The following is a 15400-nucleotide window of genomic DNA, read 5'->3' as shown; positions in this document are numbered from 1 at the left end:
AAGCGGCTGTGGTCCACAGATACCGAGTGGCCCGGGCGTGTGCTGGGCACAAGCTGCCGCACACCTGAAGCCACCCGCAGGCCTTCTGCTCTCAGCCAGGCCGCCGCCCACGCACCGCCACACCTACCTGAAGCGCTGGAGACCCGAGACACGTCCTGGGACTGAGTGGAGCGGTTGCGGCTCTGCTGCCGGCGCCGGCCAGACGCTGACCGGGTGGTGCGCACGTGGACCCCGCTCACTCTGAAGAAAGCCACCATGAAGGGCTGCTTGTCGTAGGGGCCGTCCCTGCCCACCAGGCCTGCGGCTCGGGGGCTGATGTGGAGTCCTACAAGGCAAACCAAAGCCACCCTCTTTACTCTTGATCCTCGCAGCTCCCTCGGAAGGACGCATCCCAGCTCCCTGAGAACGGGCGAGAGGGTACTGCGCCGTCTCAAAGGGCGCAGGCAAAACGCTCCTTCCAAACCTTGTGGATCCAATCAAGGAAAGCCTGCTCGCTCTGCTAGCCTGGCTCCTCTGTCTTCCTGATCCTTTCTCCCACTGCGGAGGCGACTGCGTGGGTGAGGCCTGGAGGGGCAGCAGCAGCAGGTGGTAACCCTGAGCTGCTGAGCACCGACCCGCAGGAGGTGATGGGCATGGAAGATCCTCGGGGCCAACCCACTCAACAGCCAGAATTCCAACAGCTGCTTGGCTTCTTCCCACCAGCCACTGCCTATGGAAGCCATGCTCCCATGGCCACTCCTGGACCTTGATCACCCAGCCCATCTCTGCGTCCTTTGCAGGAGAGCCCAGGGGAAGGGATTGCTTTGTCATGCTGGTCACCAGGGAATGGTCAGTGGGTCACCGCGGGCTGAGGCATTGGCTGTAAACCAGTTCTGCCACAGCACCTGTAGAAAACGGATGAACACGGCGACTCACCAGCTGCGGTAAGCCTTGAGTCAGCACTTACCATCCCGCGTCACCACGCTCAGCTGCAGCCCCATGTTATGCTGCGGGGTCAGCACCCACAGGTTGCTGGTGGCCGTGATGTCGAATTCTAGCCAGCCTTCCTCCGAGGCCCACACGACACGGGTGTCCAACAGAAACAGGTCAGAGTCTCTGCAAGAGAGAAAGATGGCACAGGAAGTCCCACGCTGGCCCGAAGTTCAGTCTCACGCCGTCCTGCCCCGGCATCGGAATGGAAGAGGCCGGTGCAGATCAGATCTACCCACAAGGCACTGTGCACCCTGATGGCCATGGCAGTGCCTGGCGGGCACCACCCAGGATGTGGGTACTGTACGATTATAAGACAGCTGTTGCCAGAACCTAGATTCACAAAAAGCCTTGCTACTGCCACTCACGTCAAACCTTTTTCTGCAACAGTAATTTACAAATAAACAGGATTTTGTTCTATTTCAGTGTTTATTTTCTTAAGGTACTGCTTATTGCTAATAGCTTACTTTACGGCAAATGAAAAGAGGGCAAAAGGGGGAGGCAGCGAGGAACGGCTGAAGGGAAGGTCAAGTTCAGGGCCCACGTGAGCAGGTACAAAGCGTGCTGCCCTCCTTAATTTTTAAGTAGGGCCTGAACATCTGCACACATCGTGAGCAACAGGACGCCACGGCACATTTCTGAGTCATCACCCGTGCCTCTCTCCGAATTCAGGCCCCTGCAGAGTCTCCAGCCAATGTCGGGGTCTCTTCCACGTGGGCTGTGTGACTGGGGGAGTGCGCGGGGGTCTTCATGAACTTCACGTAAAAGCATATCGTGGGAAACCCGCACATGGATCTCAAACATTGTAGCACCAAAATAAATTCACCTTTTAATTGCATTTTGCCATGAACCCTGTGACGCCCCCTTGTGTGTTGCATGATTTGAAAGCTCATCTCAGCACAGCTGTCACGAACCGGGGGCTGGGGTTCCTAATGGTAAACTCTGAGAATGTATTCCTACCACTGGGCGGCACAGGGATGTTTCTGTATTTTTCTGTCTTCGATGGACATAATGCCACGGGCTGTGGGAAGATGCCATGAGGTTTCTGCTGCCCTTCATGCCATGGTGATCATATTAGGGGACCATCATCATCATGGGCTTCAGGGATAATCTGGATTTAAACTCATATCCCAAGACCTCTGGAAGAAAATGGCTGGGATTCTCGGGACATAGAGGAGGACATTTCAGACACAGAGCACCTCAAAGCCACTAGTACTAGAAATATTTAGTGCAAAATCTTACAGAGTTAGAAACACTACTGGGGGGCCAGCACTGTGGCACAGCAGGTTAAGCTGCTGTCTGTGGTGCCAGCATCCCACATGGACACCAGTTCAAGTCCTGGCTGCTCCACTTCTGATCTAGCTACCTGCTAATGCACCTGGGAAAGCAGTGGAAGATGGCCCAGGTTCTTAGGCTTCTGCACCCACATGGGAAACCCGGAAGAAGCTCCTGGCTCCTGGCTTTGGATTGGCGCAGCTCAGGCTGTTGTAGCCATTTGGGGAGTGAACCAGCAGATAGAAGATATCTCTAAATCTTTCAAATAAATAAATAAATCTTTAAAAAAATTACCAGAATTCAACACTAAATTTAAAAGAAGCATCACAATACTACTAGTGTACACTTAAATAAGTTACAAAATGCCTTTTTTTTTTTTTTATGACTTTGTTGATTTGAGAGGAGAGTTACAGAGAGAGGGGCAGACAGAGAGAACGTCTTCTATTCGCTGGTTTACTCCATAAATGGCCGAAACGGCCAGAGCTGGGCCAATCCAAAGCCAGAAGACAGGAGCCCTTCAGGTCTCCCACGTGAGTGCAGGGACCCAAGCACCTGGGCCATCTTCCACTGCTTTCCTAGGCCATACACAGAGAGCTGGATCAGAAGACAAACAGCTGAGACTCGAACCAGAGCCCCTGTGGGATGCCGGTGCCACAGGCAGAGGCTTAGCCTGCTACACCAAAGTATTGGCCCCTTCAGTGCCTTGTCTTTGTAACAAAATTCCTAAAAGCTAGGTAGACTAGCACTACCTGTATTTCACAGCTGGGGAGATTGAGTCTGAGAGACGCAGTTGCAGTCACATGGCCCAGAATACAATTTGGCACAAGCTGAGTTCACTACCTCAAATGCTTGGGACCAGAAATGCTTTGGATTTTTTTTTTTCAGATACTAGAACATTTGCATATCCATAACGAGACATTGTGGGGATGGGACACAGGTCTAAACATGAAATTAATTTATGTTTCATATACACCCAATACACATAACCTAGAGGTTACTTTATACAACATTTTGACTGTAATCTGTCATGCGGGATCAGGTCAAAATTTTCTACTTTGGTATCATGTTGGTGGCTCGAAAAGTTTTAGATTTTGCAGCATTCTGAGTCTTTGGTATAGGGATGCTCAACGTTTAAATCAAAGAACCGGGACTTACTGTTCACCCAAAAGGTTTGAGGGCTTGGCATTTGGCATAGTGGTTAAGAAAACACTTGGGGGGCTGGTGCTGTGGCACAGTAGGTTAAGCATCCACCAACGGCACTGGCATCCCATATGGTTTGAGTCCCAGCTGCTCTACTTCCAATCCAGCTTCCTGCTGATGGCCTGGGAAAGCAGTGGAAGATGGTGCAGGTACTTGGGCCCCTGTACCTGCACAGGGGACCCAGAGGAAGCTCCTGGCTCCTGGCTTTGGATTGGCCCAGCTCTGGCTGTTGTGGCCATTTGGGGAGTGAGCCAGTGGATGGAAGCCTCTGTCTCTCCCTCTGTCTGTAACTCTACCTCTCAAGTAAATAAATAAATCTTTTTTAAAAAGTAACCACTTGGGATCCCCATGTCCCATTTCACAGGGCTTGGGTTCAAGTCCTGGCTCCTGTTTCTGTTCCAGCACCCTGGGAGGCAGCAGGTGGTGGCTCAGGTTCTTGCATCCCCGCCACCCATGTAGAAGACCCAGGCTGAGTCCTTGGCTTTTGGGTCAGGAACCAGTGAACGGTAGCGCTCTGTCTCTCTGCCTTCCAAGTTTTCCCCAATGACATCCTCCCGCCATTTGAAATTATTGACAAACATGACCTGGGACGTATGAAATTAATTTCTCTTTTGGCAAATATTTGCAAGGCCAGTGACACATCCAAGTTAAAAATCTCAGATGTCTCAGAGGGGAAACACCCACTTGTTCCTGCTTCCACGCTAGAAGTCCCTCTGACTTCTAGTATCTTCTCCAAGTATAAACAGTAGGAGCAGCTCAAAGGAGTTTACTCAGCTGCCTTGTCCAGTCTCACTTGGACCTGCTCTGTTTCAAGCTCTCTCCCACATGGCCATGTCACACACCCTACTGACAAATTATACCCTCCCCCCATGACGGAGGCAGCACCTGGGAGCAGGGAGACCAGGCAAAGAGCAAAGAGGGGATTGCAAGCCCGGCGCTTTGAAGTTCAGATGTGCAACGACATAAATTCTCCACTGGGGGGGTCACAGAAGATCCTTATCCAGAAACAACACAGACAGCATCAACTGTGGGAGAGCAGCCGGGCCCTGGAGGAAGCCCAGGACGCACATGTGTCAGAGGGGCAGCTTGGCCCACGCTTTCTAGAATCCAGACTCACATGGGTGTTAAGTGGGGCAAGCAGAACTGAATCATAACTCAGGCTTTTAGCCACTCCATGTTTAGAAAGGGGAATCGAGGGGCCGGTGATGTGGTGCGGTGGGTTAAGGCACTGTTGCGACACCAGCATCCCGCATTAGCATGCCAGCTTGTGTCCTGGCTGCTCCACTTCCACTTCAGCTCCCTACGAACGTCCCTGGAAAGCGGTGAGTGATTACGCAAGTACACGGGCCCCTCCCACTCATGCGGGAGACCTGGCGGAGCTCCTGGTTCTTGGTTTCAGTCTGGCCCAGCCCTGGCTGCTGCTGCTGGTGCTGTCATTTAGGGGGTAAAGTACCAAATCTCTCTGTTTCTCTCCCTCTTGCTGTCACTCTGCCTTTCAAATAAATTTTAAAATATTTATAAAAATACAAAGTCAAGAAAGAGTTCAGGCTAAAAAATATGGAGAAAGGAGGCTTAACATGAGATCAGAGATGAAAATCTACTGCACGGAGGTGCCGAAGCCAGCTGGGGATTTAGGAAATACCTTGCTCTACACGGGGCGGACACAGGGTCAGAAATCCCAAGAGGGCTTCACTCACAAGGGTCAGGGCAGGGGCGAGAGGTGTGTGCAGGAAGGCACCTGGGATGGTCACAGTTTGGGGAAGCCCAGTGCCCCTCTCAATCCTGACCTCGTCCCCCTCCCGATGATGGGGTTCAGTGCTGGAAATCTGGTCCCAGCACCACAGTGCGGAGAGCAGAGGACTTTAAGGAGTGACTCACACTGTGCAATGACACCACCCTGATGGACGGGCGAGTCCCGCCCCCTGCCTCTGCTCACACTCTGCCCTCTGCTGTGGATGCAGCCAGAAGGCCCTCACCAGGTGCAGCCCCTTGACCTTGGCCCTCCCCGCCTCCAGTTCCGTGGGCCAATCCATTTCCTCAATTCTTATCCATGTCCCAGTCTCAGGCCTCCTGTTACAGCAGCGCCGAAGGAACCAAGTACACGCGTTCACGCAGCCAGGGGGAGGAATTTTACCAGGGAATTCAGCTTTAAGGCCCAGCTTTGCCTGCTCACCCCCAAGGCTCCCTCTGACCAGGTATTCAGAGAGACACTATTTATGGCAAATCACGCAGACACTGCTCTGACTGACAAGTCTCCTCTTCAGGTACACTCGGCCTTCTTCGCCGAGTCACTCTGTCCAAGCATAGCCCCAGATAGGACGCATCTGTGCCGGCCCTGTGGAGCAGCGGGTCAAACTGTCCCTTGTGATGCTGGCATCCTGAGGGGCGCGCCGGCTCAAGTGCCACCTGGTCCATGGCCAACCCGGCTCCCTCCTCATGCACCGAGAAAAGCAGCAAAGATGGCCGGAACGCCTGGGCCCCTGCCACCTACGTGGGAGATCCCGACGGAGTTCCAGGCTCCTGACGTCAGCCTGGCCTAGCCCTGGCCATTGCAGTCGTTTGGAGAGTGAACCAATGGATGGAAGACTGGGCGATCAATCAATTGATCCCTCTCTCTCCTTCCCTCTCTGTCACTCTGCCTTTCAAATAAATAAATCCCTATAGAAATATAATGCATCTCATATTGCCATGTAAAAGGTAAGAGTTCCATTCTGGACTCATTTTGGCACAGATAAGACAGTCTCATCCGAAACGTGTGCCGATGCCACATACAGAATCCCAGAGTCTGGCCCAAGTCAGCACCACGGCTGATGCCTTGGCCCTTTCTCTCGAGATGAGACCTCTCCATCAGCATGCCGTGAAAGCAACGAGAAACAGAGCGGGAGGCGACTTGGACTGCATTTGCTGGCTGTTCTGCTCTCCACCGCCTCCCAGAGCCCTGAACTGGATGGAAACGCTTCCCACCTCCTCAGCGCCGCCCCAGCTCTCAGGCAGGGCTTCTTCATGTTGTGATCACGCCGGGCAAGTGAAGCTCTTGACAATGACTGAGGTTAACCAGGGATTTCTAGACATTCTCAGCAACGCACCCTGGCACTCAAGTTGGATGAACAGAAGGCTACTGACCATGGCTTGTGGACTTGGCCCTGGGGCCGGGTTATCCCTGTGTGGTCCCTCACATCACACAGCCTCCAAGGCACCTGCCCAAGTGGGTGTATTACACCCTGCTGAGACTAGGGCAAAACCTGGGGGTCTTTGTCTCGCTCCCCCTCAGAGAGGAACTGGAGGTGCTTGAGCTCCTGGGGGCCGGCTCTGACCCCTTCTCCCAAGCCACCTCCTTTAAGGCCCCACGGCCTTGGCTGATGTCTAATCCTAACCGTTTTTACTAAAAAACTCTTCGGCAGCATGCAACGTATGCATTCGAGACAAACAGATGTAGGAAACGCTTGGCAAGATGTCTCTGGGGTTGGGGTGGGCACTGTGGCATAGTGGGTAAAGTCACCACCTGCAGTGCTGGTTCGAGTCTCAGCTGTTCCACTTCCTATCCAGCTTTCTGCTATGGCCTGGGAACTCAGTGGAAGATGGCCCAAGTGCTTGTGCCTCCGCACCCATGTGGGAGACTGGGAAGAAACTCCCAGCTCCTGGGTTTGGATCAGCTCTGCTCTGGCCATTGCGGCCACTTGGGGAGTGAACCAGTGGATGGAAGACCTCTCTCCCTCTCCCTCAAATAAATACATTTTTTTAAAGGTGCCTCTGGGGTCTTGTTTATTTCATTGCAACACATTCCTTTGTCATGTCAGTGTCTGGGTCAGTTAAGACACAGAACAACATCCATATACGGATACACTGACTTTATGCAAGGCGACAATCTAATTTTCAAATAGCATGAAGGTAAAAACAGCCAATCATCTTAAAGAGAGTCAAGCCCTGGTTTTGTACTTTTTCCTTACATAAGGTACAGGATTGGTTGAAACTTTTACCACTAACAAGACAGAAAAGAAACAGGACAGCTGAAAATAGAATACTACAGAGGCCAGTGCTGTGGCACAGTAGGTAAAGCCACCACCAGTGGTACCAGCATCCCATATGGGTGCCAGTTCATGTCCTGGCTACTCCACTTCTGATCCTGCTCCCTGCTAATGGCCTGGGAAAAGCAGAAGATGGCCCAAGTGTTTGGGCCCCTGCCACCCACGTGGGAGACCTGGAAGAAGCTCCTGGCTTTGGCCTGACCCAATGGCTGTTGTGGCCATCTGGGAGTCCAACAGCACATGCAAGAGCTTTTTCTCTGTCTCTCCTTCTAACTCTGCCTTTCAAATACATTTTTTTAAAAAAGAAAGAAAATGGAACACTACAAACTAGACTATGTTAACACGGTACACACGTGCATGCATAAACACACACACACGGGTAACAGGGATGAGTGAACATTATTATTATATAATTGGCTCAGCCACTTGATGTTATCCAACTTTCATTCCAAATGCTATAAAGAGATTTTTCGATCATAAAGGCACCTGGACTCCCTAGGGGCTGTTTAACAAACCATCATGCATCACTTTGCTGTCACAGTTTTGCTTGTTTTGTAGATTTCAGGTTGAAAGTCATCTGCTCCCAGATCTCCCGCTCCTCTCCCCATCACAGCAACCTAAATGCAGACAGTTCTACAAGTGAATCTTTGTCTCGTAGATTGGCGTCCCTCTCAGGGACTGATCTATTCAGGCTGATCATCAGAGTCGCAGCTCAGAGAAGCAGAAAGGCACAGTGGCTTAGCAAACTCGCTTCTGCATGTCCAACGCAGGGAGAGAGGCCAGGAGGGATAATTACTTTGCACAAGCTCATGGCTACCCAGCCTATCTTCCTTGGTTGCATACACTGGAGCATATTTAAAAACTGAGCGAGCAGTTCTACAAGCATTTAAACATGTTATAGCCAAGTCTCGCATGTCCTAGTGCCTACCACCAGGCCTACATTTCCACATCTGTATCCAATGTCGAGAAGTGAAACAGTAAAAACACTGCTTATTTGTGAAGTAAAGGAAAAAAGGTGTTTTATAAAAATGATCTTAACCACTAGTATGGTGTGCCTCCTGCCAAGATGGACATCCCAGGTCAGAGGTTCAGGCACCTGAGCCGTCTGCGAATAGAAATGAATAATTCATTTAATTTCCAGAGAAAGTAAAAAACTTACTTTCTTTTCAAAGTTTAGCAAGTGGATAAATACTTGCCTATCACCCCAACTCCTCCCTGCGTTCTTTAACATACAATTAAAAAAATCTGTATTATTTAAAAGGCAGAATGAGAGAGAGAGAGAAACAGAGTCAGAGAGAGGGAAAAACACATTTTTCATTTGCTGGTTCACTCCCCAAATGGCTATGGCTGGGCCAGGCCAAAGCCAGGAGCCTGGAACTCATCTGGGTGTCCCACATGGGTGGTAGGGACCCAAGCATTCAGGCCATCATCTGTTGCTTTCCCAAGAACATTAGCAGGGAGCTGGATGGGAAGTGGAGCAGCCGGGACTCAAACTGGAACTGATACGGGATGCCGGTGTCACAGGCAGTGACTTAACCCACTGCACCACAACGCTGGCCCCCACGAGTACGTACAACTTTTTGTAGCTCTAACTCCTCTCTGAAACATTTTCATCTACACTCTGCCTTAAAATGAACACAGATGGGGGCAGGCATTTGGCACAGCTATTAAGTGGCCACTTGGGCCACCTGTAGCTACAGTGGAGCTTCTGGTGTGTGTGTCCTGGCTCTTCTGCTCCCAGACCAGCTCTCTGCACCCTGGGAGGCTGCAGAGGACGGCTCACACGGTGGGGTCCCTGCCGCCCACATGGGAGTCCTGAACGGAGTTCTGGGCTCCTTGCTTTGGCCCGTGTACCACTGGCTGTTGTGGGCAGTGAGGATGCTGATAAAAGGACTCTGTCTGCCTTTCAAATAAAGTAAAACTATATATATATGTATATATATGCATATATATTTGAAAAAAGAACACAGACACAGATAGGCTAAGGAAGGAGGTTTGGTCACCTCTGAGTTTTTTAAACATCTCAGGTACAGCCTTCTTGGTAGAAGGCACATGAACTTGACTGGGGAGGTGAAGCTAGTTAGTTACGTAAGAGGAGCTGTGGGTTGGTTGTCCTCTTTCCAGGGGCAAAGGAACCAATGCTGGGAAGCTCCCCTTGCCTGAGCGAGTCAAAGCTTATCAAGTCAGCAGGTAGAGTCCCGGAGGACCAGACTCTGAAAGCCACACAAAGTGAAACAGGTGTGGCTGGCAAAGGGATCAAGTGTTTTGATTTCCCTGTAGCCAAACCAGAATAGCCTCCTAGCCTGGCTTTCTCAAATGTGACCTTCTCTTCAGAAAAGCAACCCGTCTCGGGTATCGAAGAAGACTGGACTTCTATCTTCACTGCTGGACTTCTGTCTGCAGTTCAGCAGGCAGCACTGTAACTCCAATCAGATGCACACAGCCATCAGCAGCCTCTCCCCCACATTTTATTTTTTTAAAGAAACTATTCTCCTGGATCCTGGAACTGGATCAACCACGGGGCCCAGGTCTTGTCTTGTTTCCAGAATGCACCATTTGTTTATTGAATCAAATCTCAACATTTGTGGAGATTTGTTAAAGAGACTCAGAGATGAAAATACTAAAAAAAATTCTATCCTTCAGAGATGTATACTTCTGGCTAACACTCTTACCAAGAATAACAACAACAAAAATGGATTAACAACAACAAAACAATCCAAATGAACAAACCCGTCAGAAATCATCTACAGCAAGCAAGCCAGACAACACTCGATAGCCGGAGCCATCGGAGGGAGGAGAAACGCATTGAGATGAGCCTGGTATGTGTGTTGCCGTCTCATTTCAGGACATGAGTGAATTCCTGGCGTGAGGCATAGATAATGAACCTGCCGAGAGCTTAGAGCAATGCCGCAGGGCGAGGGTAAAGATCAGCGATCAAGCAGCGAGGTAGGAGGAGTTGAAGCCCCGGAGGAGAGAGGCACCCGGTGGAGTGAGCTCATGGAAGGCTGGGTTCACTTCTGGGCAGTCCCTCTCCTCTTCTGTTCCCAACTGATGTGAACACCAGTATTTTCATTAGAGCTATCGGCCAAATATTAAGCAGTGTTTTCATGGGATAAGAAGCTGAGAAAACAAGCAGAAAGTGTTGAGCAGCTTAAAAACAAAGCAGATTTTTTGGCAGTCTCACCAGGCGAGGGGGTTAAAATTTCGAAGTCACCATCCGCCATGGGAGAGGACCTCTGGTAAGCATCTCAGAGCCTCAGCTGAAGCCCCTGAGGACTTAGCTGTCCCAGGAAGGGAAAGCCACACACAGATGAGCCGTCACCAACCCTGGAGCCCAGCCTCAGCCGGAAGGAGACAAACAAGATGACTTGCACATATCTTATCTGCCTTTCAGAAGAACATTAAATCCAGTCTAGACAGAGATAGCAGTATCTAGAAATTACTTAAGTACTGTGCAGTTTACCAAAAATGCCAGGAAACAAATGCCAGGAGATAAAACCAAATGAAAAATCAAGGGAATAAAGAGATAATGAAAACAGGCCCTTAGGTGTCAGAAACAGGTTGAGCATCCCTAATCTGCATTGAAACTACAAAATGCTCTCATATTTCAGAACATTCTGGATTTTTGGGCTAAGGATGCTTAGCAGTAAAGTCTATGGAGATATTCTCAAAGCCAAAAAAACTCAAAACTGAAACACTTCTGGCTCCAAGCATTTCAGATAAGGGATACTCAGTCTGAAGCGGAATTATCAGATGTGGTTTGGAAGTCCAGCTATTTATAAAAAGGATAATACACCATAAACTGTACCTGTTTCCAGGATGTGATGTGGCTTAACATTTGAAAATCATTTAATGTGGTCAGACCACATTAACACTAATAAAGGAGAAAAGCCACATGAACATTCTGAAAGATTCAGAAAAAAATTCAACAAAATTCCACATGAATTTCTAATTTTTAAAATAATTAGAAAAGTAGGACTAGAGGGAAGTTTATTCTAATAAAAAACATTCACAGCAATCATTATCTTTAATGATGAAGTAGTAAATCTTGCCCCCTGGGACTAGAAATCGGAAATGGTTTCAACATCATACCGGACATCCTAACCAGTACAATATAACAAGGAAAAGGAAAAATAATAACAACTAGGAACCAAGAAATAAAACTGATATTCATAGATGATGTGATTATATCATATCTAGAACTTCTGTTAGAATTAACATGTAAGCTTGCAAGGTTGCTGAATACAAGATCAATGTAAAAAAACTGCATTTCTGAAATTGAGAAAAAAAAATTAGGTATTGAACATTTTAAAAAATGGATACCATTTACAACAAAATCAAAATCTCAATACTGACTGAAAATTGATCTAATAAAAGAGTTCAAGACACACAAAAATATGTATGCCATATCCTTACATTAGAACCGTCAATATTGGTAAGATGTAAACTTTTCCCAAATTGATCTCTAGATTTAGAAGCCTAGAAAGTTTTTGTTGTCATTGGTGGTGGTTTTGGCTATTTTTGTGTTTTATGGAAACTGATGGGCTATGTTTACAATTAAATGGGAATGCATTGTAATTCTTGTAGCCAAGAAAGTTTCAAGAACACATTTGAGAAACTTACACACCAGATACCAAGTCTTGTTATAAAATAAAGGAGCTAAGACAGTGCAGTCAGTGTTAGTGCAAGAAGAGAAAAATCAACCGAAGGAACAGAATAAAGATCTCACCCATACATGGCCATCTAATTTAGAATAAAGGTGCTAGTGACGTATATGGAAAAATTATTTTCAATAAATGGTTATTGTGTCAACAGGTTCTTGTTACAGAGTTAGCAGATCTATTCTACTTCAGTGGCTCTTTATGGTTTTAAAAATCTACTTGTTATCAAACAATAATGAGATTTTTTGTTATCTCATTCTGCTGGTCTCAGCGCTTCTGTATTCTGTATAACCTCTTGGACATCTCTCAAACGTGTCCACACCTGAACACATCTCCACTTCCCTCCTTAACTCCCTCCTGAATTCTCTATTTCTGTGATTGGTTTGGGGCAGAAAATCAAACCCAATATTCTGGAAAAATGTGTTTTCTTTGCCATTCAATGATTATCTTCTCTCTGGAGATAATTATATTCCATTTGTAAAGTAGGTCAGAATTTGTGAATTTTGTCAAAAATTGCATCCATAATTCAGCCCGGAATCCATCCTGGGGTCTGCAGGAGCATGACTTGTGGACTGGCCAAGGAAATGTTTTCCACCGTTTTGAAAACTCCAAAGCAGTATTGCTTTGTTTCCTTGATTCTAACACGCCTTTCTTCACATCTTAAAAATTCTGAAGTTAGGATGAAACATGTGAACCAAACTTCAAAAACAGACGGACACATTTTTTAAATCGTGCTTGCTTCCCAGTAGGGGAATAAGTTGTGATATTGCTTAAATTCTTGGTAGTTCATTCTCACTTGTTTCACTTTAAATGTCTTCTCAAAGTCTTTACCATGATAGAACATGGAAAAGAAAAGCTATGTACATAGAAGACAGTCCATTGCTGCCAAGCAAGGAGACTGCTCAAACAGAGTAGGAAATAGAATTTCAGGGGCTGGCGCTGTGGCACAGAGAGTTAAGCTGCTATCTGTAATGCTGGCATCTCATATGGGCACTGGTTTGAGTCCTGGCTACTCCACTTCTGATCCAGCTCCCTGCTAAGGTGCTTGGGAAAATGCTGGAAGATTGTCTAAGTGCTTGGGCTTCCTGCCACTTATGTGAGACACCCAGATGAAGCTCCTGGCTCTGGCCTGGTCCACCATGGCCAATGCAGCCAATTGAGGAATGAACCAGTAGATAGAAGATTCTTTCTATGCAACTCTGAGTTTCAAATAAATAAATAATTTTTTTAAAAAATAGAATTTCAAAGCTAACAGAGGCAAGTGTGGCCAATTTGTGTATCAAACAGAACCCTGCTTCAGATCTAGAACATGACTTTAACATTTCTGGTTGCCTTTCAAGACAAAAAAAAGCCAAGCACCTTGAGTTCTAGGTATACAAAATTCAATTAAGAATAGTAAAAGTATGCCTTACGTACGAAGTGTAGATGAACATGATATTCACAAAGGCCTCAAACTGCACTGTTGGGCTAAAGGTGCCATAGAAACCAAGATCATGAGTAGGTGTCATGAGAGGCAGGGCCACTACTATGCCTGAGTATGAAAGGCCAAGGGTGAAGACGCAGAGCATACGTGTAGTACTAAAGACAGCAGAGAAGTAAATGCGCAAAAGTGTGAAACTACAAATGCTTTGTGTCAGTCTATTCCAGTCTTTTCCCACTCCCTGCTTTTTTTTTTTTTTTTTTTTTTTGACAGGCAGAGTGGATAGTGAGAGAGAGAGAGAGAGAGAAAGGTCTTCCTTTTGGCCGTTGGTTCACCCTCCAATGGCTGCTGTGGCTGGCGCATTGTGCTGATCCAAAGGCAGGAGCCAGGTGCTTCTCCTGGTCTCCCATGTGGGTGCAGAGCCCAAGCACTTGGGCCATCCTCCACTGCACTCCCTGGCCACAGCAAAGAGCTGGCCTGGAAGAAGGGCAACCGGGATAGAATCCGGCGCCCCGACCGGGACTAGAACCCGGTGTGCTGGTGCCGCAAGGCAGAGGATTAGCCTGTTAAGCCATGGCGCCGGCAACTCCCTGCTCTTCTAAAATGCTGACAATAGGTCAGTGGTTGATGGGGAGATCAACAAAGGTTAGCAAAGGTTTTTTTGTAGGGAGGCCTTGAACGTCCAAGCACTGGTGAATTCCAACAGGTATGTACCCTAACTGCCAAGAAGTGAAGCATCCTTGGCATGCCCACGTCAAGACTCAAGAAAAGGAGATGTGGAGACAAGCCCGGGGCTTAGTGCCCGCCTCCCCCAGCACTTCACTTTCTCCCTTGGGACTGTCCCAGTGTCAGTGGGTGGCTTTTGGGGAGCCTGGCTGACAACAATGTAGGCATTATTCGGCCTCAACATGAATCATATGTGCCACCGTGTACTCTCTCCAAGGTGAACGTGACTGCTCTATCTGATGGGGTCTGTAAACACAACATACACACAATCTATACCAGCGCCACCATAGGACATAGTGATTTATAACCCAAGTAGGAGTATGAGGCTGAGCTTAAACAATCATCACACACTATCAAAGAGTAAATTTAACAAAGTAAATAAAAGACAAGGGCATCCTGGGCTACTCAGACTTAGCAACGCAGACTGTTGGGTTACTGACCTCACCTGGATAGATGGTGGCTTCGCATCTGTTCATGACTTAAGGTTTTGTTTTTTTTTTTAAGGTCTATTTATTTGAAAGGCAGAGTTAGAGAAAGGGGGTGAGGGAGAGAGAGGGGGTGGGGAGAGAGAGACACACACACACACACACACAGAATCTTCCATCCATTGATTCACTCCCTGAATGGCCAGGGCTGGAACAGGCCGAAGCCAGAAGCTACATCTGGGTCCCCAGCATGGGTGGTTTGGGTGATCCTTAGCTGCTTTCCCAGGCACATTAGCAGGGAGCTGGATTGCAAGAGGAGCAGCTGGGACTTGAACCAGAGCCCAAACGGGATGCCAGCATTACAGACAGAAACTTCACCTGCTGTGCCACAATGCCAGCTCCGTGACTTACAGTATTAAGCCTTGGCCTGTTTTTAGCAAAAGCTCCAATTATTCAAGAAGCCGTCTTCATTTATTTATTTATCCTGCTTATCTGTTTCTTATCAATCAAAGAAATCCCTGTAGAGCCCACAGCAAAGGTCTGTCTTCCAAGAATCTTCTCAGACCCAATTGGGGTCAGATTTCCTGGCTGCCTTTTATATCAGAAGCCCGGCGCAGAACCGAGCAGAGAGCATGACTCAGCATTTCACAGCGTGACTCTTGTTTTTTTTTCTTTGGCCAGGAGACCCACTGCTTTGCA

General features: G+C 48.0%; 1 protein-coding gene across 1 annotated transcript in view; it reads right to left on the bottom strand.

Annotated features, from left to right (window-relative positions):
* Positions 1–15400, bottom strand: part of BMP6 (bone morphogenetic protein 6) — a 168247-nt gene that overhangs the window by 20317 nt on the left and 132530 nt on the right. The window contains exons 3-4 of the mRNA XM_062184367.1: positions 947–1095; positions 128–325 (exon numbers count right to left, since the gene is read on the bottom strand). Coding sequence (XP_062040351.1) covers positions 128–325; positions 947–1095 — 347 coding nt within the window. The remainder of the gene's footprint in view (positions 1–127; positions 326–946; positions 1096–15400) is intronic.

This window comes from Lepus europaeus, chromosome 3, assembly GCF_033115175.1.
Source record: "Lepus europaeus isolate LE1 chromosome 3, mLepTim1.pri, whole genome shotgun sequence".
Lineage (NCBI taxonomy): Eukaryota > Metazoa > Chordata > Mammalia > Lagomorpha > Leporidae > Lepus > Lepus europaeus.
The sequence above is the reverse complement of the archived record's forward strand: the minus strand, read 5'-3'. Positions and strand labels throughout refer to the sequence as shown.